A 27,329-nucleotide genomic window follows, 5' to 3' on the forward strand; every position below is an offset into this window, starting at 1 on the left:
GAGCCAAAGCCATATATCTACCTGCACCCGGCCTGGTCCAGAGAATGGAAGCCAGACTGGCAATGGTTGCAGCGGTTTCCAGTCACACCGGGGCGGCACACGCATTTCCCCTCCTCGTTGCATTGCTCACTCACAGATCCTGATCCGTGATAATGAAGAGTGAGAGAGGAGGTTGTGGGAGGGAATATCAAGCATTCAGGACAACAATGCAGGAACTTAAACTTGAGGAAGTATGGTGAGATAAGAAATAGACATGAATAATGGCAAACTGATAAAAATAGGAAGGCTCTTACAGCCTTATCTGGCATGGCGAGGCAGAAATGGGACAAAGGAAAACGGAGTATCCTGTGTGTCCATGGCTCAAACTTGAGTACAGAGATTATGAGGCAGGATGACAAATGTATCTTCAGACATAAACTGTGCAGAACGTGGCAAGGCCTACCAATGGGGCTGCAGTTACACGGCAAGCATCGAGAAGACTCGGCGTGACGATAATAGCCATCCCGACAATGCTCGCAATGGATTCCAGCTGCGTCGTCACGGCAATTCACGCATCTTCCACCATGTCCAGTAGCACGGAATAGTTCCAGGTCAAAGGTGCACTCATCGGCGAGGTTGTTGCAGTCACAACCTGAGGGTAGGAAAGTTTCCGATGATCCTTTTTTCCCCGCCAACACCTGTGCCCATCGGCCAAACCACCAAATACCCCGATGCCTAATGTCCACCTTTCAATAACTTACTCTTGCACTCGTAAGCATTGTTGGCCGTAGCACGGCGCCATGGGCGGTCGTTGTAGAGTGGAAGGCAGTGTTCGCAATCACGGCCTGCTGTGCCGTGCCGACAGTGACATGTCAAATGGCCACTCTCATCCTTAGCACACTCACTTGCATGACCATTGCACTTGCACCTGTTGAACAAAGAAGTGATGCTTCCTCCAACATCACCACAATCACCCTCTCCCCTCTTCTAATCTCTCCCAACCCTTTCTCTCTGCTTTTTCGTCCGAATTCTATGGATTCTTCCCAATGGAACTTCCTTTACACTTTCCCAGTACCTCACCTTATGCTGCACCTGTTCCTTATTGCCCCCATGCACCTTGGCCCACCTGCCACCAACGGAGAAATCAGAGATGGCGTAGTAATAAGACCGAAGCACCTTTGGGTCGTTGAAGACCTCGTCTCCGAATGTATTCAGGCGATTAAGAGTGACACGAATCTCCGTTGATGTTACCCACTCCTATAACAAAAGCAAAGGCAGACTTACAAGGAATGATCAAAAGGGTGCATCAATACTCAAAGTACAAAATTATACTTAAATGCTCCATTTTTCAGAGGCCAAATAGAAGCTCAAAGTCAAGTCAATGAATAAATTAAATACATGTACTGGATATACAGTATTCTTGCAAAGGCCCAAAAAACCAACAATATTTTCACAGACATGGAGGCCGTGGTGAGACTTGAGATGTTGGAACAATTACTTTGAGCACGGTCAGTGAGTTATGAGGTGGATGGTTGGATCACTCACTTCCATGGGGTGGACACAGTTCAATCACTCACCTAAGGTGGACAGATGGATTGTTAACCTCTGTGGGATGGATTGTTTGGTTGTTTACTTCCACAGGGTGGAGAGTTCAATGGTTCACATTTATGGGGTAGATGATTCGATCATTCACCTCCACAAGGTGTCCAGTTCAACAGTTTAACCTCTGTGGGGTGGACGGTTCAATTGTTCACCTTTATGGAGTTGATGGTTCGATTGTCACTTCCGTTAGGTAGATGGTCGTATCATTCACCTCTGTGAGGTAGACAGTTCTATCTTTCACCTCTGCAGGTGTGTGGCTGGATTAACTCCATAGGATGGACGGTTCGACGATTCACCTCCCTGGGGTGGATGGTTCAATCATTCATCTTCGTTCGAAGGATGGTTTTACCGTTCATCTCCAGTGGCACCAGATCTGTAGGCAATTAACCATGAACTGACAGGTACAGAATGCAATTAATTTCTGAGCCCCAAAAAACTTTTTTTTAAGAGTTAATTGGTTAATTGAGAGACAATTGGAATTACGTACCTTTAAGTTAGGAATGACATTACTTAAGTAATAAAAGAATATCTGCTCAGAAAAGTGCTGTGAGGCACTGGTGTGCCAATTAAAATACCTGCAGCAAGGAACTGGTGTCGAAGATGTATGCACTAGGCCGGCCTTCTAGTGTTGAGAAGGCTACGTTAGCGTTTGTGAGTGGGGAGATGTCGCTGAACTCGGCGGTACACAAGGCAGTCGTCTCATCATCTCCGGTACGCAGGAATCCTTGGGGAGACAGGCCGTACGTGGCAAGGCACGATCCGCTGTAGTACTGGTATGGCTGCCAATCCGAAGTGGGCGAAGTGCGTTTGTAAATCGCGAAGCTCTCGGGCCTACTCGTGTGGAACTTGAGCCGAACATACGTGATGTCGAACGCCTTTCCTGCAGAGAAGGGGCGTCGTGGATTAGGGGTTTGAGCCATAACTGGAAGCAAAAAAGGTGCAACCTGTGCAAATCTGGAAGGACTGATTGCAGGGCTTTGTGTTGAGAGAAATTATTTGGTTCAAGAATCGACTGCACTGATGATTATCAAAACTATGGCGAGTGTTGTTACCCAAATTAATCATTTGCTGAAAAATAAGTAATTATTCATGACAGAGAACTTCAAAACAAATTTACAAGAACAAAAACTATAAGCGGTCACTGCATTCATCTTGGACAGGTGTGTTGAAACAGGTAATCTATCAATCATTTATTATTTTCCATTGCAAATTATTATGAGAGCCCCATGGTCTATCCGCGGGTCATGCATGTCTGCATTGCAGCAACATGCCTCAAACATATGCACTGACTTTTCCTTGCCAGGCCAAAGGGATATCATAACTCAATCCTTGCTTTGTCACATCCACAGGGGATGCTGCGAGATGTCCACATGCTGTACATAACCTACTCAGTGGACATGATGCAATTCAATTGTAATAACATAACTCGTGTTATAACACAACCGCCAAGACCTTCGAGGCTGAATTTTCATTCTTTGAGCGTGGTACAACATCGCCCGTGCTGCACGTACTCCTCTTCTGGTGATTATCAAACGTAAATGAAGCCTCACAAAGTAGAGAGAAGTTTTATAGTGTTGGGCCCTCAACGCTCAACAAAAATGAGAATCATTCATAAAATTAAAAATAGATGACCAACCCACACCACATCTTTCGCCTATTCCCTCCATGCACAGGTTCTTCAGCTCGAGGAGTGTTGGAGGTGTTATGTACATATATATGTATATATATATATATATATATATATATATATATATATATATATATATATATTTTTTTTATAAAATATATATATATTATAAAAGCCCGTCAAAAATGATGGGTTGGAATTATTTTATTTGAAATATTCAAGGAGACCGGAAGATATGATGTTTCGTAGCAAGAAGCGTTATTTTAAAACGCATCTGTACGCCACCGTTGAGCTCAGTTTGCAAGTCACCGTCTACAATTCCAATAGAAGAGACATAATTCCTCTTTTGTGAAAAGTATTTTTAAAGTTTTTTTTTTAATCTTGAAAAATAGACTATAGTGAACACACAGTCGTGTCAAAAGATTGGCCTTTAAAACCATTCTTAGATCGTCCTTATGGAGGGGGGGACAGACAAATAATACACACTGTGTTTTATATAGAGAGATTATATTATATTCTTTCACGTGGAGCACATGGCTGCTGGTTGCCTCATTGCTGGGAACATGGCTGCGCCATTGATGCAGTGCCCCCTGTAGGCTAGAGAGCAGGAATTTGTAAGTTGTTCAGGGTGCTGGCGATAACTCGCCGACTCTTTGCGAATGACACCGTGAGATTCTTAAGGTCCACCAACTTAACGTCGATCCAAGGAACGGCGCAAACACATTGATGCCTCGTCCTACATGTGAAACGCCGGGATGACAGTTTATAGCTGCGTCTGGATTCTAACGCAGGCGAGGCAACTCAAACCTGGGTCCATATCCGTTCAGGCAATCCAGCCAGTCCACACGACCAATGAGGACTTTGCTCAAGGCACAAGGATGCAAAAACATTCAGTTGAAAAACATTTTCACAATAAAAAATAGTGCGTTATACTGTATTAGTAGTATGTGCAAAGGCAGTTTGGAATCGATTCAAATGCTGTTAGGAGCCATCTACTTATTACATTGGAGAAATGGAATACGTTTCTAGATCCCAACTCCCGTAGATTCCCCTTCCTTCACCATACCTCACCCCCACCCCCTTTCCCTCCCTATACACCTCATGACGTCCTTTCCCTTCTTTCTAAACTCTTCCCATACTGCATTTCCTTTTCCTCACTTAACTTCCTCCCCCGTTCCGTTTGTTGCATAAATAATATGTAGATGTTAAACAACCTTTTCCTCACTACACTTCATTCAAACACACACAAACACACACACACACACACACACACACACACACACACACACACACACACACACACACACACACACACACACACACACACACACACACACACACACACACACACACACACACCAAATTTCAAATTTCCAACTAACTAACTACAGTGCCAACATGAATTCTTCGGACAGCTTCTGATAACGTTTCTTTATTGTCATGGAAACCAAGGTTACCATAACACGAGTTTTAGAACAATAATGGCTTCAACACAAACCTTCTGCCACAATGTGTGAATGTAAGTTATTTCATGGGTTCAGATACTCTGCCACGGTCAGAATGAACTTTTTGAAAATCCTCAGCATGGCCACATTGTAACAATTTTCTCTCCAGAGTTACAAAATGAAAACCCTTCGGGCCCCAAAGCTGGCTGCTGGTCTCTTTGTCCTGGCATTGTGGATACAGTAGCCTTCTATGGACTGCAAACAAGTCCTAACGAAGCGCAACGATCATCAACATCATGCCCAGTTTGTTGAGGTCACTTGGACTTCATACAGAACTACATGAACGATAACGTCTTAGATCGTCTGAAGGCAAAAGTAAACGATTGAAAATTTAACAAATGGATGAAAGCAGACGAGACAGCCGCCTTAATATTCCCTAAAGTGGGAAATTTACCCTAAAGTGACAGGTTTTACATCCATCGAAAGCTCATGGAGGAGTTAATGCAGGATGAATACCTGAGCGGATACCATTGGCTGCATCTTCACATGAACGGCAAGGACATTATTAGACGATGGGTTTTTGACAGAAATACCCTTTCGATTGTCTGCTGGTGGACAAGGAAGGCACCGATGACGTCATACATGGCACAACAACTCCGTGTATTATATTCGGCATGGGGAAAATCTATTCACATGAAAACACTTTGGTTTGATTGATAAAAATTGTGAAATCTATTCATTCGCAGCGTGATAGTCAAATGTGTCAGAGTTTGTGATAAAATACATTTTAAATAGAAATACCTTCACCTTGTACACCTGCTTAAACATAAACATACTCGGTGGAACTGTGGTTCGAGTTCGAGCGTCCGTTCCGAGTCTGAGGGCTCGGTGATTATTTAATCGATGTTCGCCATTATTTCACTTCCTCGTCGTCGGGAGATACATGACAGATTGAAAAAGGATAAAATGACAGCTTTAAACCAGGTTTAACAGAAACCCTTCCACGGCTGACTTCCGTCGTCCGGTCCTGGAATTCATGGGTCAAATCTCTTTGAATGAGAATCAACTGATAAAGCGTTAAGTGATTTTACAGCAGGGCCCTGTATCACTAAAATTGAAAACAAATGGGAAATTCAATTCCAATATAGTCCCAAGACAATGAGGCTTTTTAAAATTTATTTATTACCAAGTACAGATGTTGGGGGCCTAAAGGGATCTATGAGCGGCGAACAGAAACCAACAAGCAATGGAGAGAACTTTGCAATTTTTCACTTCTCATGGTGTTCCTCAAAAACCGTGAGAGCACTGCAAGAACTGAACCCCCTGCACCTGCAAGCCAATTATACCCAACTACAACTCGAGAGTTCATAGAATACCTTACTTTAGCCCACTGGTCAGGAGTTTAAAAAAAGGGACATGGGCGGGGTCTGTAAGCGGAAAATTTGATTGGTTCAGATGATGGAAAATGCCATAATATTTTGTCCGAGACTCCAAGTACTGATAGATTGAAGGGATTTTTTTTTGAAAGTGCCAAAAAGGTGATTTGTGTTCTTCAGTGTTCAAGTATATAATTCAATTGAAATAAAATAAAGATTTTAAAGGTCGTAGAAGAAATTTGCTTGGAAGTTTACCGCCGTTCATGCAATGTCTTTTACAGCACCTTATTTAACGCGTTACATTAGTTATTACCTCCACCGCCGGAGGTGAATGGAGATTATGCTTTCAGCCCTGTCTGTCTGTCTGTCTGTCTGTCTGTCTGTCACAGGATATCTCAAAAAGTTGTCGACGGATTCAGGCAAAACTTGGTGGACAGGTTAGGTGTCTGATAAAGACAAAATGGTTCGAATTTGGTGAAGATCCGGATCCGAGAATTTTTTTAAAGTGACTTCACTATCGAGAGATAGATGGGACCAAAAACTACTTAAAGCACGATATCTCAAAACGTTGTGGCCGAATCGTAACAAAACCTGGTGGAGGAGTTGGGTCGGTGACAAGGAGCCAATTCGATATTGGTTCAGGTCCGGATTCAGATCCAGCCTATCAATGGGATACAAACCGTGAACTCTTCAGACTGGCGAAGGGTATGCGCTCTCCTGAGTGCCGTTCTAGTTTGATGCCTGTTGTTTGTGTCCTTTATAACGTTCTTAAAAACAGTCAGTTTCCTGCTTGGAATGATTTTCAATTTTGTTTGACTGCCAGACAGGCAGAGTAAAAAAAAAAAAAAATCTCACCCCACTTTGTGCATATGCAACTGGGATGAATTCAGAGCCAAAGTACTACAAAACAGCAAGTTTGTTTTCCGATCCATGTTCAAAATATAACATTCAATTGAAATTTAGTGGTTCCTTGATCAAAAACTGACATTTGTAGACAGACAGAGACAGACAAAGCGAATCAATTGCTAAACCCCGCTTTTTGCTTCGCGTTGAAGACTCGTGGCAATCTGCGTCGGTAGAAAGGAAGAACACTGCATTAAATCAGCAGGGCGTTGATCGAGCGATGCGAACACCCTTGCGAAGCAAGAAGCTGGCGTTTCAGGCGCTAACTCTTCATGCCTTTGCTCCGACGAAGGGTTAACGCCTGAAACTTCAGTTTCTCCTCGATTCTCACGATGGGTAGCATACCTCAATCGACATCCTGCATTCCACCTGCCCGCCGATGCAAACATCTCATTCGCAAATTTTTCCGCGGTCTCATGCGTGCTTTGTGCAAGGTAAAGATCCCATGATACCTTTTGAAAAAAAATCCAAGATAATTTCAGAGAATGAGGATAAAAATGGCAAATACACAATGAAGGGATCGCTATTTGTGTCAAACATAATTATGCCCATCATCATGCCGTGTCACCATGTTATATCCTCAGTTGGAGGGTGGTGAGCTTGTGTGTGCATGGAAGGCCAAGGATGTTAGGATACAATAGACAATTAATAAAGACAGTGGGATTCCAACCTTTTGTTCTTTGCATCTTAACGTATGTACGTGTATGCACAAATATGTCAAACAAGCTTCCATGTACAGTTACAAACAGGGTTACTCAAGGAAGCTCTGTTTCCAATTTACCCACAGCAAGATAGAATTCCTAGTTGCACACCATAGTGGATGTCCTTATAAGGAAATAAGGAATTCACAACAACAAGTGCTTGCAGCTTTGAATCCCATCAGATCGTTATCTAGGGGGTTTGACTTGCCAAACTACGAACAGCCGAATGCAGAATTTACACCAGATCTGGTGGACATCAAGCAAAAGGTCATTGTGTCCTTCAGCATATGGCAATGGAGCACGGATTGTTAAGACGGTCTGCGGAGCAGAGTTCCGGCGCAATCAAGCATTCTCATCACTCACTGTTTTGCTTCCGAGATTAAAAAAAACGATATCAACATCAATCTCAAGTGCCAGTGTGATGCCATCTTTCCACAGTCGAAGCATATCCAACCTACTTCCAAGAGGGCAGCTCCTGGCACACGAAAGCCAAGCAAGACCTCCGCAAGAAATTGTGGCCTACGTTTATGTGTACATACTCAGCTGGAGTTTGGGAGCTTTGTCTCCTGGCTCTCATACCATTGGCAGAACCACCGATTGGATTCGCAAACAGATGGCGACCTCAACCCCCGTTTGTTGTGGGAACTGCTTTGAACAGGCCTGTTATTATCGAGCAGACTGGTTTCCAGGCTGCTGGCAGGATCTCGTCATCTCGAGGTTGCCACATGTTGCGTTACAAGAAGTGTGAACACGAGAATGGAAAATAGAGCATTGGACAAAGCAGAAAACAAGATTATAAATATTTGTCAGAGACACGAGCAAATGGTTTTGTTTAAGAGATGGCATCTACAAGAGCCAGATGTTAAAAAGTATGTACGAGTTGTGCGAACAGCTGTACGAGCCAGATGTAAAAAGAGTCGGTTTGCTAAACGCCATGGGAAGCAAAAGTAATGCTGACGTTTCGGGCATTGGCCCTTCGTCAGAGCAATAGAGAGGGAAGATCATACGATAGCATGCCTTTGTCGACTTCAGTTGATAATCCTGTTGTTTGAACTGTCCGCCAATGCAGGCGGATTCAGGTCTTGACAAAGTCGAGTATTCTTCGTGTTTAAACAAAATAATAGAATTGATGAAATCCGAGTAAAATGACCGACAAGTGAACCAGTTACTGTTCAGCCAGATTATACATGCCCCACGATGCCGGAAGAACCTGCATGGTTGGGTTACCAGTTGGGCATGCTCTACCCAAAAGCATGACCACAACAAAAGTACATGCTTACGAGCAGGTGCAAATAGGAATCACCTCATTGGTCACCAGTTGAACAAAACAAATTTCTTTACATTGATTCAAGTTCCGTAGTGAAGCTTAAATTTCTCACAATTAGGATCTTTCCACGGACTTGTAAGCGTATAAAGTACGTTCCAGTCATCTGGGGAGGATTTTGCATGCAACGAGAACGGAACTCAGTCGAGAGGATACCTCCGCCAGGCTCACCAGTTTACGTTTTGTATCCCACTGATCGGTCAGATCTGCATCCGGACCTGAACCAAAATCGAATCGACTTGTTCTTGTCATTTAACCAACTCATCCACCAAGTCTCTTCTGAATCCGTCTGTAACTTTTTGAGATATCGTGCTATATATCGTTCTTGGCCCCATCTCTCAATGCTGAAGAATTATTAAAGTTTTAAAATTCTTATATCCAGATCTAGATTTAGATTTAGGACCTGAAATTCCCTGGTGGTGTCCATCTTGTGTACCCCGTGTTCCCCGCCCCATCCCTTTCCCTTCCACAAATCTCCTGATGTCTCCATTCCCTACTGTTTTTTTTTCCTTCTCTCTCTTTCCCGCCCCTCTTATCTCCTGCTCCCCTTGTTGTATGTTCTGTGTGTTAGCTCTCATACGAGCCTCAACATTGAATTCAAAATAAAACATCAAAAAAATCCGAATTATCACCAAAATCGAATCAATTCGTCCTTGTCACACACCAAACCTGTCCAGAAAGTTTCGTCCGAATCTGTCCACAACTTTTTGAAATATCGTGATATATATATATATATATATATATATATATATATATATATATATATATATATATATATATATATATATATATATATATATATATATAAAAGATCCGTCTAAAAAGTAACGGGACTGAGCCTGCTGTGTGCTCCACTTACACAACTTGAATGAACGGGTTGCGTCACATTCTTTGGCAACATTCCAGCAAGAAAAATGATTGGCAATGGTTGACTGCGCTCATTGTGTGTTTTTTTTTACAGGTCGAGCTATACATGTTGTCCAGTCTGAGTCGTGAGCAGAGAGCCAATCTGAATTTTCTTGCCAAGCTTGGCAAAACACCTTCCAAGTCCTTCGCAATGCTGCAGCAAGTCTACGGGGAAGAAACAATGTCACGTACACGTGCATTTGAATGGCACAAGGGGTTCAAAGAGGGACAGGAGGAGGTTGAAGATGATCCATGGTCTGGAAGACCTTCAACGAGCAGAATGGCAGACAACATTGAGCGTGTTGAGCAGATGGTGCGCTCAGATCGTCGACTCATGGTGCGGATGATTGCTGAGGAGCTTTCCATCAACAAGGACACTTGTCTGAAGCATCATCACTGAAAATCCCGAAATGCGCAAAGATGATCCCCAATCTGTTGTCCGAGGACCAGAAACAGCAAAGAGTCACTGTCTGTCAAGACATTATCGAGCGCCTCTTGAACAATCCAGACCTGCTTGGGAGAGTCATTACTGGTGATGAATTGTGAATATTCGAATACGATCCCAAGACCAAATGGCAGAGTCGTCAGTGGAAAAGTCCAAGACCAAAGTGGAAAAGTGGAAAAGAAAAGTCAGTGGAAAAGACCAAGACCAAAGAAAGCAAGGATGTCGAAGTCGAAGGTCAAGGTGATGCTCATCGTGTTTTTTGACATCAAAGGCATCGTCCACTTCAAGTTTCTATCACAGAGTCAAACAGTGAATCAATACGTGTACAAGGAGATCCTCCAGTGCCTCATGACATCAGTGCGGGACAAGCGGAGGGATCTGTGGGAGAACAACGCCTGGGTGCTACACCATGACAATGCCCCTGCTCACAGTACCCTGAGCATCTGACAGTTTATGGCAGAGAGGAACGTGCCAACTCTGGAGCAACCTCCATATTCACCAGACTTGGCACCTTGTGATTTTTTTTCTATTCCCCAAGCTCAAGGGGGTGATCAAGTGGACCCGATTTCCTGATGTGGAGGCCATCAAAAGGGCCGTGACGACGGAGTTCCGGAGGATTCCAGAAGAAGCCTTCCGGGGGTGCATCGAAGCATGGAAGAAGAGGATGGAGAAGTGTGTGAGACTGGAGGGAAACTATTTTGAAGTGGACAAGCTGGATTCAAAATTTTTAAAACTTCAACGGATTACACAAAAAGGAGGCATCAATGCATAATTACGTATCGGAATATGAAAGAAAAAGCCTGTCAATCAGCTCGAGGTGAAATCATAGCTCTATGAGTGCCATGGACGGTATCCTATTACATGCAGGATGTGCACAATGTCTTGTCATCTCATGTAAAATACTTCAAGAATGCATCTTGGCTAGTACACTGTCAGGGATACATTTAATCTTGTTACCCCTCAAATGCTCGGGAAAATGTTGCTCAGAGCCTGGCGCAGAATCATTCTCCGTCATGAGAATGACGGTGCACAAACAAATCCATAAGCTGTGTCACATGATTAAAGGTACATGTCATGTAATTGTGACATATGCATTGGGTTACACCATTATTGGTGTGGTTGATCGAGTGCACCGTTTTGTTCGGCATCAGTCAGACGTCATCAGGCCAATAAAGGCGCACGCTTCTGGCACAATGGACTCTGCATGAGTACTTCACAGTCAGGTAATGTAATTAAGTAACACTAGCAGAGTACCCGCTCTAAGGGTGATCTTGTTCCAAGCACACAACACATTCTTCTGACCTGTCCCTTTATTTGGGTGGTGTATGGGCAACTGACAGCTCTGTTTCGGAACATAGACATAGACATAGACATTAGAATCTCTATTTACATAGAGAATTTACATAGACATAGACATTAGAATCTCTATTTACATCGAGAATTTACATAGACATAGACATTAGAATCTCTATTTACATAGAGAATTTACATAGACATAGACATTAGAATCTCTATTTACATCGAGAACTTACATAGACATAGACATTAGAATCTCTATTTACATAGAGAATTTACATAGACATAGACATTAGAATCTCTATTTACATAGACATAGACATTAGAATCTCTATTTACATAGAGAATTTACATAGACATAGACATTAGAATCTCTATTTACATAGAGAATTTACATAGACATAGATAATTTACATAGACATAGACATTAGAATCTCTATTTACATAGAGAATTTACATAGACATAGAGAATTTACATAGACATAGACATTAGAATCTCTATTTACATAGAGAATTTACATAGACATAGACATAGACATTAGAATCTCTATTTACATAGAGAATTTACATAGACATAAGAATCTCTATTTACATAGAGAATTTACATAGACATAGACATAGACATTAGAATCTCTATTTACATAGAGAATTTACATAGACATAGAGAATTTACATAGACATAGACATTAGAATCTCTATTTACATAGAGAATTTACATAGACATAGAGAATTTACATAGACATAGACATTAGAATCTCTATTTACATAGAGAATTTACATAGACATAGACATAGACATTAGAATCTCTATTTACATAGAGAATTTACATAGACATAGACATAGACATTAGAATCTCTATTTACATCGAGAATTTGCATCCCTCCCCCCCCCTCACACCAAGACCACCGGCAAAGATAAAAACACACCTATACATTAATTGGGGTCGTGTTGATCCCATATAGCAAGTCTGGATTTAATTGGGCCAGAACTGTAGGAAGAGTAGTGCGACAAACAAACACCGGTCCATCAATAAAATGTAGTACGGATAAGGATAAGGATAAAGGTTTGGGTAAGGGGAAGGGGCATGTAATAAACGTCAAAAACATATCTGAACTCGAGATAAATACTACATTACACAGGGGTGATAAGATATTGTGGACACCCTGTATAGTCCAACCGAAGTGACAACAGGAAACAATTGTTTAAGGCAGGTGTGGTTAACAGCGGAATGTCCTTCAGTCCGACAACCATTCTTGCCAGATGTGCAATAATTATACTACTGTAAATACGATAATTATCACAGGTGTGACAGCATGTGAACAGAGTGCAAGAACTTTCTTTGGTCAGTAAAGCACGCACGCACGCACACGCCTGGAGCCGTGCAGTTTGTTGTCAGCTTGTCGTCATTGAAGTGCGACAGACATGAAATAAAGTTGGGGAGTAAAAATGTAAATCCATTTTTTAAAGTACAGAAACAAGTAATAAAAAAACATTTTTAAATGTAAAAGGTTCGAACGCCGTAACGAATGTAAACAAGGTGTGGATGGTCACAATAAATTTATGATGTCAAACCAACTCTACATCTTTCGCTGCATAATGGTTGTTGCTTGTCCGTCCGTCCATCCATTTACAATGTTAGTGTATGTTAACCGTGTCCATGAATGAATTTGAATTGTGAAATATTTAACAGTTAAAACACACACACACACACACACACACACACACACACACACACACACACACACACACACACGGAGTGTACTCAGTTTTCACTCCGTCTGTTCGTTACTTGCAAAATCAAAGACTTTTCAAGTATATTAATCAGTCGATTTTGTTATTCTGTGTTTCTCTGTTTGTTTGTCTGTCAATCGCTGACAGGTCACAATTCTAAACCAATCGTCATAAAAGTTTAACAAGCTGTAGACGTAGTCTCAACTGAGAAGCCTATTCATTTTGAGGTCAAAGGTCAACTTGAGGTAAGATTTCTAAAATCGTCATTTTTCGTTGAATTGACTTGAAAGTTGAAAAGGATTTGCATCGTGCGTCGCTGAATTGGGAAAACAACTATTTTTCAGATCAAATGGTCAAAGGTCAACTCAAGGTCAAACTTCTAAAATAATCAATTTAAATCTGAAAAATATTCAATTTTCATCTGAGCTTTGATTAAGATTGTCGATTTTAATCTCAATGAAATGGACAATTTGATGTATCCATGGAAACTTTTGGACAGTGGGGGAGGGGTGGGGGGACTGGATTTTGCAAGTATAGTGCTCTGCACGACGCCTTGTTCTTGTTTGTTACCTCCACCATGGAAGGTGAAGGATGTTATGTTTTCACCCATTTCTATCTGTTTGATTGTGTGCAGGATATGTCAAAAAGTTGTGGACGGATCCGGATTAAATTTTGTGGACAGGTTCGGTTTGAGACAAGGACGAACTCACTAGATTTTGGTAAAGATCCGGATCCGGCTTCCAGAATTTTTAAAGTGATTCTTCACCATTGAGAGATCGGGCCAAAAATGATATATAGCACGATATCTCAAAAAAGTTGTGTACGGATTTGGACGAAACTTGGTGGACATGTTGGGTGTGTGACAAGGAAGAATTGATTCAATTTTGGTGAAGATCCGAATCCGGATCCGCATCTGATAATATTTTAAGTGATCCTTCATCATTGAGAGAAAGGGCCAAAAACGATATTTAGCACGATATGTCAAAAATGTAATGGGCCAGAGATGTTCTCGTGGATCAGGCATTGCGTGACGGAGGTATGCGCTCTACTGAGTACCCTTCTAGTTCAAAAATGTAATGGTCCCGATATGTTCTTGTGGATCAGGAAATGCGTGGTGGAGGTATGCGCTCTACCGAGTACCATTCTAGTTCAAAAATGTAATGGGCCAGAGATGTTCTCGTGGATCAGGAAATGCGTGGTGGAGGTATGCGCTCTACCGAGTACCATTCTAGTTCAAAAATGTAATGGTCCCGATATGTTCTCGTGGATCAGGCAATGCATGACGGAGGTATGCGCTCTACCGAGTACCCTTCTAGTTCAAAAATATAATGGTCCCAATATGTTCTCGTGGATCAGGCAATGCATGACGGAGGTATGCGCTCTACCGAGTACCCTTCTAGTTCAAAAATGTAATGGTCCCAATATGTTCTCGTGGATCAGACAATGCGTGACGGAGGTATGCGCTCTACCGTGTACCCTTCTAGTTCAAAAATGTAATGGTCCCAATATGTTCTCGTGGATCAGGCAATGCGTGGTGGAGGTATGCGCTCTACCGAGTACCCTTCTAGTTCAAAAATGTAATGGTCCCAATATGTTCTCGTGGATCAGACAATGCGTGACGGAGGTATGCGCTCTACCGAGTGCCCTTCTAGCTTATTTTGTTGTTACCCTCGTCAGAGGAAAGTGTGTTGCATTTGGGTCCATTTGTCTGTTTGTTTGTTTGCTTGTCCGCACAGAATGAGAGTACGGTTTTTCTCTGCAACTGCTTGTCAGATTGACACAACATTTTCACTATCAGAGCGACTACTCATGTGGAATGTTTTAATTATAACTATGATGCCATAGGTCACGTGGTGTGGCAGCCATGTCGGAAAATAGGAAAAACTTTGGACCTCTGTATTTCCAAAACCGCACCAAGGAAAAAATTGAACTTGGCACATGTAAAGTACTCCACATGTGGAATAAGTGTGATTTTTTTTATGATGTCATAGATGCCTTTGTTATGACGCCATAATTGCATACGTAGAACACTACATCCGATCAGTAAGAAAAATTTTGAGGATCAGTCATGAAAAATTTTCAAAAAAGATATTCTAGTTTTGTATTTTAAATTAATTTTCTGAAATTTGAAGAATTTGTTTTTCACTTGGAAGTTGTGAGTTACGATGTGTAAATAAAGGTGGAAAAAGTCTGTTTTAATGCAATTTAATTCCAGGCTGTAAGGCAACAAAAGGTGAAAATTTTGAAAAGGGTTGTAGATTAGACATTCTATCAGAACTATACATCCATACATACTGATTCTATTACAGAGCATCAGTTCTGCCAAAGCAGTTTATTGGAAAGGAATATGCTGGGTGGTTTGCCATTGCCTTCCCAGCAGTAGTTAGGGCAGGAATTTGGAATTTGGCCACAGTGTCAGCAATGGCTTGCCCTTCTCTTCACAAAGGACATCATGTGATCCTTAATGTCCACCGATTGACACCGACAGACCCAGTTTAATGTCCATCCGAAGGATAGCACACACAATAATGAATCACACTGCCTGTCAAACACAGGGATGACAGGTTTATAGCTGGGTCAGGTCCATTTGTCCATTTGTAGCTGGATCAGGATTCAAACCCAGGATAGACAGCATAGAGTACATACCTCGAGGCCATCCTGCAAGCCATACATACATACATACATTGAAAGCATTCATTGGGAGTACGCGACCCAATGGGGTTAAGCGTAAAGTGTTTAACTGTACTTATTCCAAAATTTTTTTTTTCAAGAATGATTAATGCAACATAGTTGTTTGGACAATGTTTGGAATTCAGATATTAAATACATTCCAATGTGGATTCCCATGCGGATAAAAATGCTAATCTACACCAATAAAATATGTGAGTGTGTGACAGTGTGTCTCCTCTATAACCCCAAAACCATGGAACCTAGCAGCCTGAAACTTCGCATGCATACTCACAAAACTCCAAGGAAGTGCAAGAGTGAAAATTGAGTGTTTGGGTTAATTAAAACATCCCTTTTGAAGATAATTAACGGCCTTATTTAATTATATCCTTCATCAGACACATCCTTGGACACCCTCGGACTCCTCGCTCACACTCGATGGGGATGCTAATTCGCCATTTTGTTCGGCCTATTCAAACATGCCTCGATTTGGAATCACGATCTACTCTCATAGACTAATTAAAGTATGTAATCGAAATATTATGTCGGCTTTGATAATCGAACCAGGTGGACAAAATAAGTGTTGAAATCTGGAGTGAAATCGGAAAATTTTTTAAACAAATTAGCGATTTTTTTATAACTTTGTGTATTTATTGAAGCAAAGCATGAAACTTAACTTTTTCTAATGTTCGGACGATTATATTGAGCGAAGAAAAGATGATGGAATATGCAGAACGTGTAACTTCATCGAGTGAAGCACCATGCTTCATAACCTGCTTTTGCAATCTATGACGGAACAGTTCACAGGGGTCATTTTTTTTCGGAAATTACATACGTAGTTTGCTCTTTCTGTTTTGGGCAATTTACTTACATTACAAAATATTAATATAAATATTCTATTATAGTTCCACCACTATATTGATAGTCAGAAGTTGCTGAAAGTGAAGAGGTTTTTATTATAAATTTTTATTTATTTATTTTTCCACCATTTTGTGCAGGCTATTAATTCCAAAATATAAATATACTAATAGTTACTGCAATAGATTAATAGTCAGTAGTCCCTGCAAGCGAATATGTACGTAGACAGCACACATGGACGTGGTAGAAATGGGAACAAATGACTCTCAGTGGGGTGGGTGCGTGCCCATTCTTGGTTACGTGCGTGCGGTGTGTGGGTTTCGCGGGAACGAGATCTGTACTCGAACTTGGGCCCATGGTGCGTGGCACTGTGCATGAGGTTATGTGGCCGTCTCGCAAACCATGTACTGCTGCGGCGCTGAAGCCTAGGGAGCAGATGTGCTGCGGCATCGAAGCCTCGGGAGCGGATGTGCTGCGGCATCGAAGCCTCGGGAGCGGATGTGCTGCGGCATTGAAGCCTCGGGAGCGGATGTGCTGCGGCATCGAAGCCTCGGGAGCGGATGTGCTGCGGCATCGAAGCCTCGGGAGCGGATGTGCTGCGGCATCGAAGCCTCGGGAGCGGATGTGCTGCGGCATCGAAGCCTCGGGAGCAGATGTGCTGCGGCATCGAAGCCTCGGGAGCGGATGTGCTGCGGCATCGAAGCCTCGGGAGCAGATGTGTTGTGGCGCTGAAGCCTCGGGAGCGGATGTGCTGCGGCATCGAAGCCTCGGGAGCAGATGTGTTGTGGCGCTGAAGCCTCGGGAGCGGATGTGCTGCGGCATCGAAGCCACGTGGGATGTGCCACCGAGCAGTGCGGGTGTGGGGTAATCCGCACATGCGTGCGAGTGAATGGTTGAGTATATCGCTGGTGCGTGTGTAAGTTTAGCAATGGACCACGATGAGGTTGTAGGAATGCATGGGTTGTGGGGATTGGGGGGGGGGCTGCAGACAGTTAGGCCATTACCAAATAGATAGCATGAGATTTGATTTTTAAACACCACCGCCCGGTTTTATTTAATACACAGCGGTTAGAAATAAAACGCTGCTGTTTGAGTGTGTTTTATTACCCTGGTAATGCCCTGGTACACTGCCTTCCCATTCCCTCCCCTCAAACTGTTATTCCCATGCCATTCCCTCACGCTGCCTTCCCATCCCCTCCCCCCTCAAACTGCTTTCCCATGCCATTCCCTCGTGCTGCCTTTCCATTCCCTTTCCTCAAACTGCTTTTCGATGCTATTCCCTCATGCTGCCTTCCCATTCCCTCCCCTCATGCTGCCTTCCCATTCCCTCCACCCTCACGCCGTCTTCCCATTCCCTCCATCCTCACACCGCCTCCTTTCGTCCACCCTTGCGCTGCTTTCCCTTCCCTCCTCTCCTCTCCTCTCATGCTATCCTCCTCCCAACCCCACTCCTCCACCATGCAACTCTCCGGAGGTCAAGAAGAGGAAAGTGTCAAAGAATGTGCCAAATGGTGAAATGAAAGGCTATTCTTAAAAAAAAAAAAAATATATATATATATATATATACATATATATATATATATATATATATATATATATATATATATATATATATATATATATATATATATATATATATATATATATATATATATATATATATATAGCAATCGGAACTGCTGCTCAGATCATTTCAGTTTTTATACAGCAATGAATCGCCAGATCACCGCAGCATAGCCGAGAAGTACGCATGCTCACTCTAAGTGGACCCGCCTGGGTTCGTATCTTGACTCAGCTATAAACTGTCATCCCAGTGTTTCACAGGTAGGGTGATTCATCAATGTTTGTGCTGTCTCTTGGATAGATGTTCAGCTGGGCGTCACATCTGCCAGAATCTCCCCCTCCTCCTCCTCCTCTCCCTTCATTCCCCACTCCCTCTCTCACCCCCTATCCCACCCCTCTTCCTCTCTCACCCCCTATCCCACCCCTCTGCCTCTCTCACCCCCTATCCCACCCCTCTGCCTCTCTCTCCCCTCTGCCTCTCTCATATCCCACCCCTCTGCCTCTCTCACCCCCTATCCCACCCCTCTGCCTCTCTCACCCCTATCCCACCCCTCTGCCTCTCTCACCCCCTATCCCACCCCTCTGCCTCTCTCATCCCCAAGCACACCCTTCTGCCTCTCTCACCCTGATCCCACCCCTCGTGCCTCTCTCACCCCCTATCCCACCCCTCTGCCTCTCTCACCCCCTATCCCACCCCTCTGCCTCTCTCACCCCCTATCACACCCTTCTGCCTCTCACCCCCTATCACACCCTTCTGCCTCTCTCACCCTTATCCCCTTCTCTCTCTCACCCCTATCCACCCCTCTGCCTCTCACCCCTATCCCACCCTCTGCCTCTCTCACTATCCCACCCTCTGCCTCTCTCATCCCCAAGCACACCCTTCTGCCTCTCTCACCCTTATCCCCTATCACCCCTCTGCCTCTCTCACCCCCTATCCCACCCCTCTGTCCTCTCACCCCTATCACACCCTTCTGCCTCTCTATCACCCTGATCCCCTTCTCTCACCCCGATCCCCTTCTCTCTCCCACCCCTCTCTCTCACCCCCTATCCCACCCCTCTGCCTCTCTCACCCCCTCCCCCACCCTCTGTGCGTCTCACCCCCTCCCCCACCCCTCTGTGCCTTTCACCCCCTCTCCCAGTTCTCTGCCTCTCTCACCCCCTCCCCCACACCTCTGTGCGTCTCACCCCCCTCTCTCACCCCTCTGCCCCTCTCTCTCCCACCCCTACCCCCTCTTTCTCCCCCCACCTAATATTCCTGTCAGCGAAGCAATGGGTTGTATTTGCTTGTATTTAATAAGAAGGGGGAATCGTTGAGAATCTACTGTAATTAATCTCTTCTCAACTATTTTCCCACACAGTCCCCCATTCCACCCTCACTCTCCTCGCCATTTAATTTCCACAACCTCGTGGTGCTCAGCATTCAGAGGCATTTTGAGAGGGGTTTTTTTTTCTGCCGCTGATGCTTTTCCAGAGTAAAACTTTCCATCCAAACGACTCTGTATGTAGTTCTCTCCCATTGTTCTGTCACCCTTCCAATCACCGACACTCGATCACTGGAAATGCAACGCCGTGTCCACGGTGTCCACATTGTATATAGAGATTGTACGAGGGAGAAAGCACCGAGCAACCTCAGGTCCACCTCGGTATGAAAAACGTCGATCCTTGGTGCTCCCGCAAATACCGCTGTGGAAGAGGGCTCTGGAAAAAAAGACATGGACTTATCATGAGCAGTTGAAAGGACATGAGCACCGGCTCTGGCAAGTATCCGTACGATCCGTACAAAGCACGGAAACGGGACAGAGGAAACGATCTCTCCCTTTTTCTTGCTCCCACGGCCAATTTTAGCTTTGTCTGTTTTCCCTGTGGTGAGAAGAAGTGTCAGACAAGCAAGTTGACGTCATCGTAGATTTGTCTATGTCTCTGGGAAGATTATCAACCAACGAACCTTACTTTCAAACAGGAAAGGAGAATTATCAACCGACAAAGGAGCCTCTCCGTCTCGCGAAAAAGATGGTGTCAAACGAAGTACTCTTAATACAAATATACAAGCTAAATAAGCATTGTGTTCTCAGACAAATACACATCTAGATATACAGAGGTAAACAGACTTTGAGAAACAAAAGCAAAGGAAGATGAGCAGACTTAACAAAGGTCAAATAAACACACCGGGCAGACAAACAAACGTGTCTGCTTTGCAACAAACAACGGATGGTTTGGATAACTCAGTAGTCTGGGATTTATTTCCCCAACAGGAAGACACAGATTTGATCATTATGTTCATTGTACGTTGTTGTGTAATGTCTTCTCTCTTCCCAGACTAGATTTTCAGAATCCTTGGATTCAAGTAAACCTCAATCGCTGCAAAAATATTTCAAACGCAGACGGGCAAAAGGACTTCAGACAGACAAATACATATTCCTTTTTTTCAAATACCTGCTGTATCTATCGCTCAGGGCCAACCCTGAGAGTTCTTCCACCAGAACTCCATCCAGGGTCCTGAGGCCTGCTGGATGAGCAATGCACAGCAGGTCATTCTCTCAACACCTCTCTCATTCACCTGCTCAGAAAATGGGCACAAGTGTGCTAGACCAAAAAACCAACTCGGCACACACTCGGTCACGCACGAGCAACGGTGCCAATCACAAAACAGGTCACATGACCGGTGATCGATAGAATAAAATGGATTTTGTTTCACTTTATACAAGGGTCAGAACTGATGGAAGTGCTACATCGCTGCAACCAAGACCAAGGAAGTCTCGTATTGCCGGCTCGGAACCAAAACCAAGAAAGGATGCCAACAAAACTAGAGTTCATAGAACACCTCGCCCCATACAGTCATCAGAAAAAGGACATGGGAAAGGTCTCTTCAACTCTTGTTTTGCGTTCCGAGCACAATCTATATTTCCTACGAGTTGCAATTTTGCCTAAAATCTCGATATTCCCCAAAGCTGAGGGTGCGAGCGGAAAATTTGATTGGTCGAGATGGTTTAAAATGCACTATATTTTGTCTAAGTACTCTGAAACTGTGGGTTTTTGAAAGTGCCAACAAAGCTTTTTGTGTTCTCGTGTTCTAGTCTATAATTAAATTTAAATAAAATAAAAGTTTAAAATGCTGTAGAAATTATTTTTTCCCCGGAAAATTTACCGCCATTGACGCACCATCTTTTACACCACCTTATCTAACATGTTAAATTAGTTATTCATTACTGTTGTTTGTGTCCTTTATGATGTCCCCAAAAACAGTAAGTTTCCTGTTAGGAATGATCTGCAGTTTTGTTTGACAGCCAAACAGGCAGACAGACTGAAGATATGACCTTCCTCCTCAGGACAAGATTCCATATAATTTGCCAAATACAGAGCCAAAGTGCTGCTGACCCCCAAGTTCGTGATCCGATTCATGCTCCGATTCATGTTCTACAGTATTCAAAATCGAAAATTCAATTCAAATTAAGTAGTTCCTTGATCATTGACTGACGTTGAGATGAAAAATCACTCAGAGTGACAACTTGGCGAAACGGTACGCCATTCCGGAGAGAACATTCCTCCGCTAGGGTGAACAGTTTACATTTTGTATGCCACTGATAGGTCGGATCTGATTCCAGACCTTAACCAAAATCGAATCGGCTTGTTCTTGTCACCTAACCAACTCTTCCATCTCGTTTTATCATAACTCGTCCACAACTTTTTGAGATCTCATGCAGTACATAGTTTTTGGCCCCATCTCTCAATGGTGAAGAATAATTTGAAAAACTCTCGGATCCGAATTCGGGTATTCACAATAATCGAATCAATTCGTCGTCGTCACACACCCAACATGCCCACCAAGTTTAATCCGAACCCGTCCTCAATGTTTTGAGATATCATGCAAGATCGTTTTTAGTCCATCTCTCAATGGTGAAGAATCACTTAAAAAATTAAATAATTCTCGTATCTGGATCCGGATTCGGATCTTCAACAAAATTGAATCAATTTGTCCTTGTCACACTCCCAACCTGTCCAGCAAGTTTCGTGTGAATCCATCCATGACCTTTTGGGATATCGTGCTATATATCGTTTTTGGCCCCATCTCTCAATGGTGAAGAATTACTTTAAAAAATTCTCAGATCTGGATCCAAAATCAGACCTACACCAAAATGGAGTGTTGCTGTCCTTGGCCAGTCAAATACATACACAAAAAAATTCAGAACGATTGCTTGAAAAATGTGGCCAAAAACCGTGTGATAAACACACAGACAGACAGACAAACGCTACGGACAAACATATTTGGCCAAAATTTTTTTCGCCGACACACAAAGTGAACCAATTGCTTAATCCTACTTTTGACTTCACGTGCGTGGGGGTAACAATCGTCCTCTGTCATGTCTCTGGTACTTCTGGTAAATCCACAAGAGAAAGACAAAACAAAACACCATGATCATCCCACGTGCTGTATTCTGCTACCTTCTTTGAGCCGCCTCACTTGGCATGTTCCCAGGTCACCAAAGCAGTGTGCTTTCACTTATTATTTCATATGTAGCACAAGGCTGTGGGCACGGCTGTGCCGCTGACGCAGTGCCCTCTGTAGGTTAGAGCAGGAATTTGGAATTTTCCCATGGTGCCGGCGATAGCTCACCTACTCTTCACGAAGGATGTCGTCCTCAGATCGTTAACGTCCACCAACTAATGCCGGCAGATGGGACGACCTTTTAACGTCTCAAGCAGCGCACGCATTGATGAATCGCCCTGCCTGTGAAACACCAGGATGCCAGTTTCTCGCTGGGTCGGGATTCAAACCCAAGTGAGACAGCTTCGAGGCGAGTATGCATGCCTCGAGGCCATCCTGTCAGTCCTAGCAGTGTGCTAAGCAGCTTCCACCCAGCAAGCACCGAGACAAGCAGTTGGTCATTGAGTAGAACGTCGTGCTGCTTCGGTGTAGGGGCTGTGCACATGTAGCCTAGCCGGCGGCAATCACGATGCCCCCACATCAGACTAAGCTCGCTTTGATCGAGTGCCTCGTGGTTTCGAGACTCGGGATTCCTCAAAAACAATCGGCTCTGTTTAAGGCTCTTCACAGTCTCACTGTTTCCTCTTTGTCTATTTCACTTCTTCTTCCAGCAAGTACTTGTCCTATTGCTCCCATGAACCCATGCAAGTGTCTCTCCCTTACAAAATGTCTCCATCACACCTCGTCCTAATCTACACTGCCAAAAAAATTTATTTGTAAAAAAATAAAATATTTCCTTAAAACAAGAAAAGCATGAGAAAAATTTTAGTAACTACAAGAAAACTTTTCTTATTTTAAGAAAATATTTTGTGAATAAGAATTATTTTTGGCAGAGTGAACAAGCCCACCCTCATCATGCTCATCGTGATTATTTCACTTCCGTCTTCAACTCAAATCCAAGTCAGATCACATTGTCCAATTCCCCATGACATTACATCAACATTTTGGCCTCACAAACTCCTTTGTATTTATTCATTCACTTCCTCTTTGTAACCTCACCATCTATGTTATCTTCTTCTCCGATTGTTTGTCTCTCAATCACATCTTATCTTTATAAAATGCAATTCCCTTTTTCCTCCATCCTTAATTTTTATACTTGTTCTTCCTTCCCTCGTGTCCTCGACACCAAATTTGAGGAACTTGGTTTCACCGATTATTTTATTATTTTCACCTTTATCTCCATCTCTGACACCGACACGCACTGAACACACACCCGCCTGCACTCGGGAAACGCATCCACCAGGAACAGCAGCAGAATGTATAAACAAATTTGATATCAAAGGAAGAATCGATGGTCCAGGCCCAGGAGATAAAGCCTTTGCGGCTTGCGAATGAGTCGTGAAACTCTTTGCGAGGCCACAGGCAGCGAGGCCAAAAATTAGCGCCAAAGCGAGAGCAAACGGGCGGAAAGGCGAGGTGCCAGATCCGAGGCTGCAAGACAAACAGCGGGAAATGGAGATTCAAGCGAGTCTCCCATGCGTTTCTTCAACAAACAAGGCTCGGCCAAGGACACAGAGGCATGCGATGCTGCTAAAACAGGCAATGGAAGGACACGGGGCCAAAACCGACTTGCCAAGAAGAGTTGCTGACCGGTAACTTCAGGTGCCGCATTAATTTGGAGGACAGACTTGTGCGTTATCGAGTGCGATGGTAACCCCCTGATAACGACAGTACCTGTATTAACCAAAACGAATTGCTTCAGAAATCACAAGGCTCACTCCATAAAAAGAAATGCCTGGGTTCATGAATGGAAAAATGCCCCAATGATGTGAGAGTCCCAGTAATGTGGTCGAACAACATTCCCTGAAAGCGAAATAAGGTTGGTGGTGGGGGGCTTGGGGGGGGGAGAGGGAACAGAAAGCCACTAAACTGTCAATGACACCCGGGAGTGTGGGAGTGAAGTGAGAGGGAGTGCGAGTGTGACGGGAAAGCCAGTGAATGCAATTGACTACCGAGATCGGTTGTGAAGAGCTGAGCTGAAAAGCAAACTTATTGCACGATGGCTCCGAGATTAAATTGCAAAGCTCCAAAGTACTAACCAATCAATGGTAGGAACCGGGTCCTTAAAGTTGATACCCAATGAGAGTAGATTATATAAGCAATCTGTGGTCTCATTGGAATCCTCAGCCTCAGCTCATACCTGGTTGATGAATGCAGACTCAAATCCTATGATGTCCTAAGACAATGATTCAATTATGTTCGAACATATTTGCCTTAAATTGGTTTCCAAATTAAGGTCTTGGATGAGTCATAGACACCATACAAACGACTATTGTGAATTCCCTTATGTTGTTACCTCATTGCCTGTGAAATCTAGCAGGTCATTAATAAGTTACCTTACTGCGTTTACAATGACTTTGACCCTCATTGTAAAAAAAAAAAAAAACACTTTAGAAAATATTTCATATACCACACCATTGCCGCACACCTTAGTCTCACCCCAACAACAGGATTGAGAGCCTGATGACCGGCCACACAAGAGACGCATATGAGGTAGTCGGATTATTCTAGGAGGTGTACAACCTTAAACTACCAAACACCATCGCTGGTAGTGAGTGTTCTGCAGTGCAGCATTCTTTGGTGGCTACCTGACAGAAAAATTAATTTTCACAATAAAATGTTGAGACATATGCTAAATGTAGTGAGAAGAGAAGGTGAAACAACGTTTTGGGGCATGAGCCCTTCTTCAAAGCAAGGGAGAGAGATGACTTCATCATGAGCTAACCTCTCTGTGTAACATCATGCTTTGGAAAGGGTAAGATGGGTTTGGGAGAGAACTGAGAGTGAGAGATGAGAGATCATCCTGGCAGAGATATTATTCTTCATGTAGAATGGAGGTTCATGGTAAAACCTTCATTTTCAGAGACTAATCTACATGGCATGGCAGACACACCGTGTGCAAGAGATGCTGTAAAGATGGACACTGGCCACATGATTAGGACCTGCACCGAAAATCTGGTTGGACCACCGTTTGCTTTGGTCGCAGCATTGACGTGATGGTATTGACTCTACAAGTTGCTGCAAGTCTTCTGAAATGATGTTATTCCATCCGGAGAAGAATTAGTAGTATTGCAATAAAAAGGACTATAAATGTGTCGTGAGGATAAAAGCTCAACCTGTCGTTTAATTCATTTGCAGCAAGAAAATGCTTCCTCCGAAGATCAATGCATTAGCCCTAAAGGGATGGTCCTTCAGAAAAGGTAAGGTTGCGCTGATGATCATTTATTGGGACCGTCTTTGCTGCCTTGCCACCTGGTTGACGAGTCCCTTGTGAAATGTGAAGCAAGGCGTCAAAAGGTTTTCCTCCTGACAATGACTTTCAGAGCCAAAAGATAAGACTTTCATTCCAAGGCATCAAGAAACTCACCGACCACTGGGATGACGTGTGACAGACACTGGCTCAAAACTACACAAAATAAGACGAACATCCTTGCCATGCTTTGCTGTTGCAGGACCATTCCTTGATAGTTAATGGGAAGCCTATTGACTTCTCGTTTTACTGATTTTGAAATGTGCTCGGACTCGGACTAAAAAAAAAACCGGGAATAGGACTCCAAACCCCACGACCTTAACTCAAAACCCTGGGACTCGGATTCAAAATCTTGGGACTAGGATTCAAAACCCTGAAATTCGGACTCCAAAACCCATAACTTGGACTCCAAAACCTTGGGAAACGGTCTCAAATACCCCGGAATTTCAACCCCAAACCCACGACATGGACTCAAAACCCTGGAAGTCGAACTCCAAAACCTTTGGACACAGACTCAAAACTCCAAGACACGGACTACAAAACCCGGAACTCAGACTCAAAAACTCCAGGATTTCAACCCAAAAACCCATGACATGAACTCAAAACCCAGGAACTCGGACTCCAAAACCCTGAGACTCGGAATCCAAAAACGCAGGAACTCGGACTCAAACACCCTGTGATTTCAACCCCAAAACCCATAACATGGACTCGAAACCCCGGGACTTGGACTCCAAAACCCCAGGACTTCGACTCCAAAACATTGACAATGGGACTCCAAAAAAACCATGACTTGGTCTCGAAACCCCGAGACTCGCCTTGAATAGCCCACTCCTCATCAATGCAATAGGTTTTCAATCACATCCAGTCTGTATGCCCTCTGCTCCAACCTTAGAATCACCCCACCTAGTTGAGTACAGGTCTTTGGAGTGACCTTTGCTACCTTTTAGAATACAATCTAATCATGATACCTGTCTCAATCACTTGAGGTCTACGAGCATGAATATTTGCTTGAAAGAGACACGTTAGTTTCTAGTTCAATTGCAATACCTGATACTTGGCATTATCTTAAACTCTTAAATGAGTACTAGCCAAACCCGCGCTCCGCGCGGTTTCTAAAGTGAGGGTTTGTTCGGACGTCAAAAAATCCAGTGTTCACAATGTGATTTATAGAAT

At 43.4% G+C, this 27,329-nt stretch overlaps 1 protein-coding gene across 1 annotated transcript in view; it reads right to left on the reverse strand.

The window, feature by feature from the left end:
- The window catches only part of LOC147026605 (laminin subunit gamma-1-like), an 81,560-nt gene that overhangs the window by 47,472 nt on the left and 6,759 nt on the right, over positions 1-27,329 (reverse strand). The window contains exons 2-6 of the mRNA XM_085882188.1: positions 2,157-2,461; positions 1,106-1,236; positions 741-907; positions 443-631; positions 22-139 (exon numbers count right to left, since the gene is read on the reverse strand). Coding sequence (XP_085738314.1) covers positions 22-139; positions 443-631; positions 741-907; positions 1,106-1,236; positions 2,157-2,461 — 910 coding nt within the window. The remainder of the gene's footprint in view (positions 1-21; positions 140-442; positions 632-740; positions 908-1,105; positions 1,237-2,156; positions 2,462-27,329) is intronic.

This window comes from Eptatretus burgeri, chromosome 5, assembly GCF_056783735.1.
Source record: "Eptatretus burgeri isolate ZD-2024b chromosome 5, Ebu_testis_v1, whole genome shotgun sequence".
Lineage (NCBI taxonomy): Eukaryota > Metazoa > Chordata > Myxini > Myxiniformes > Myxinidae > Eptatretus > Eptatretus burgeri.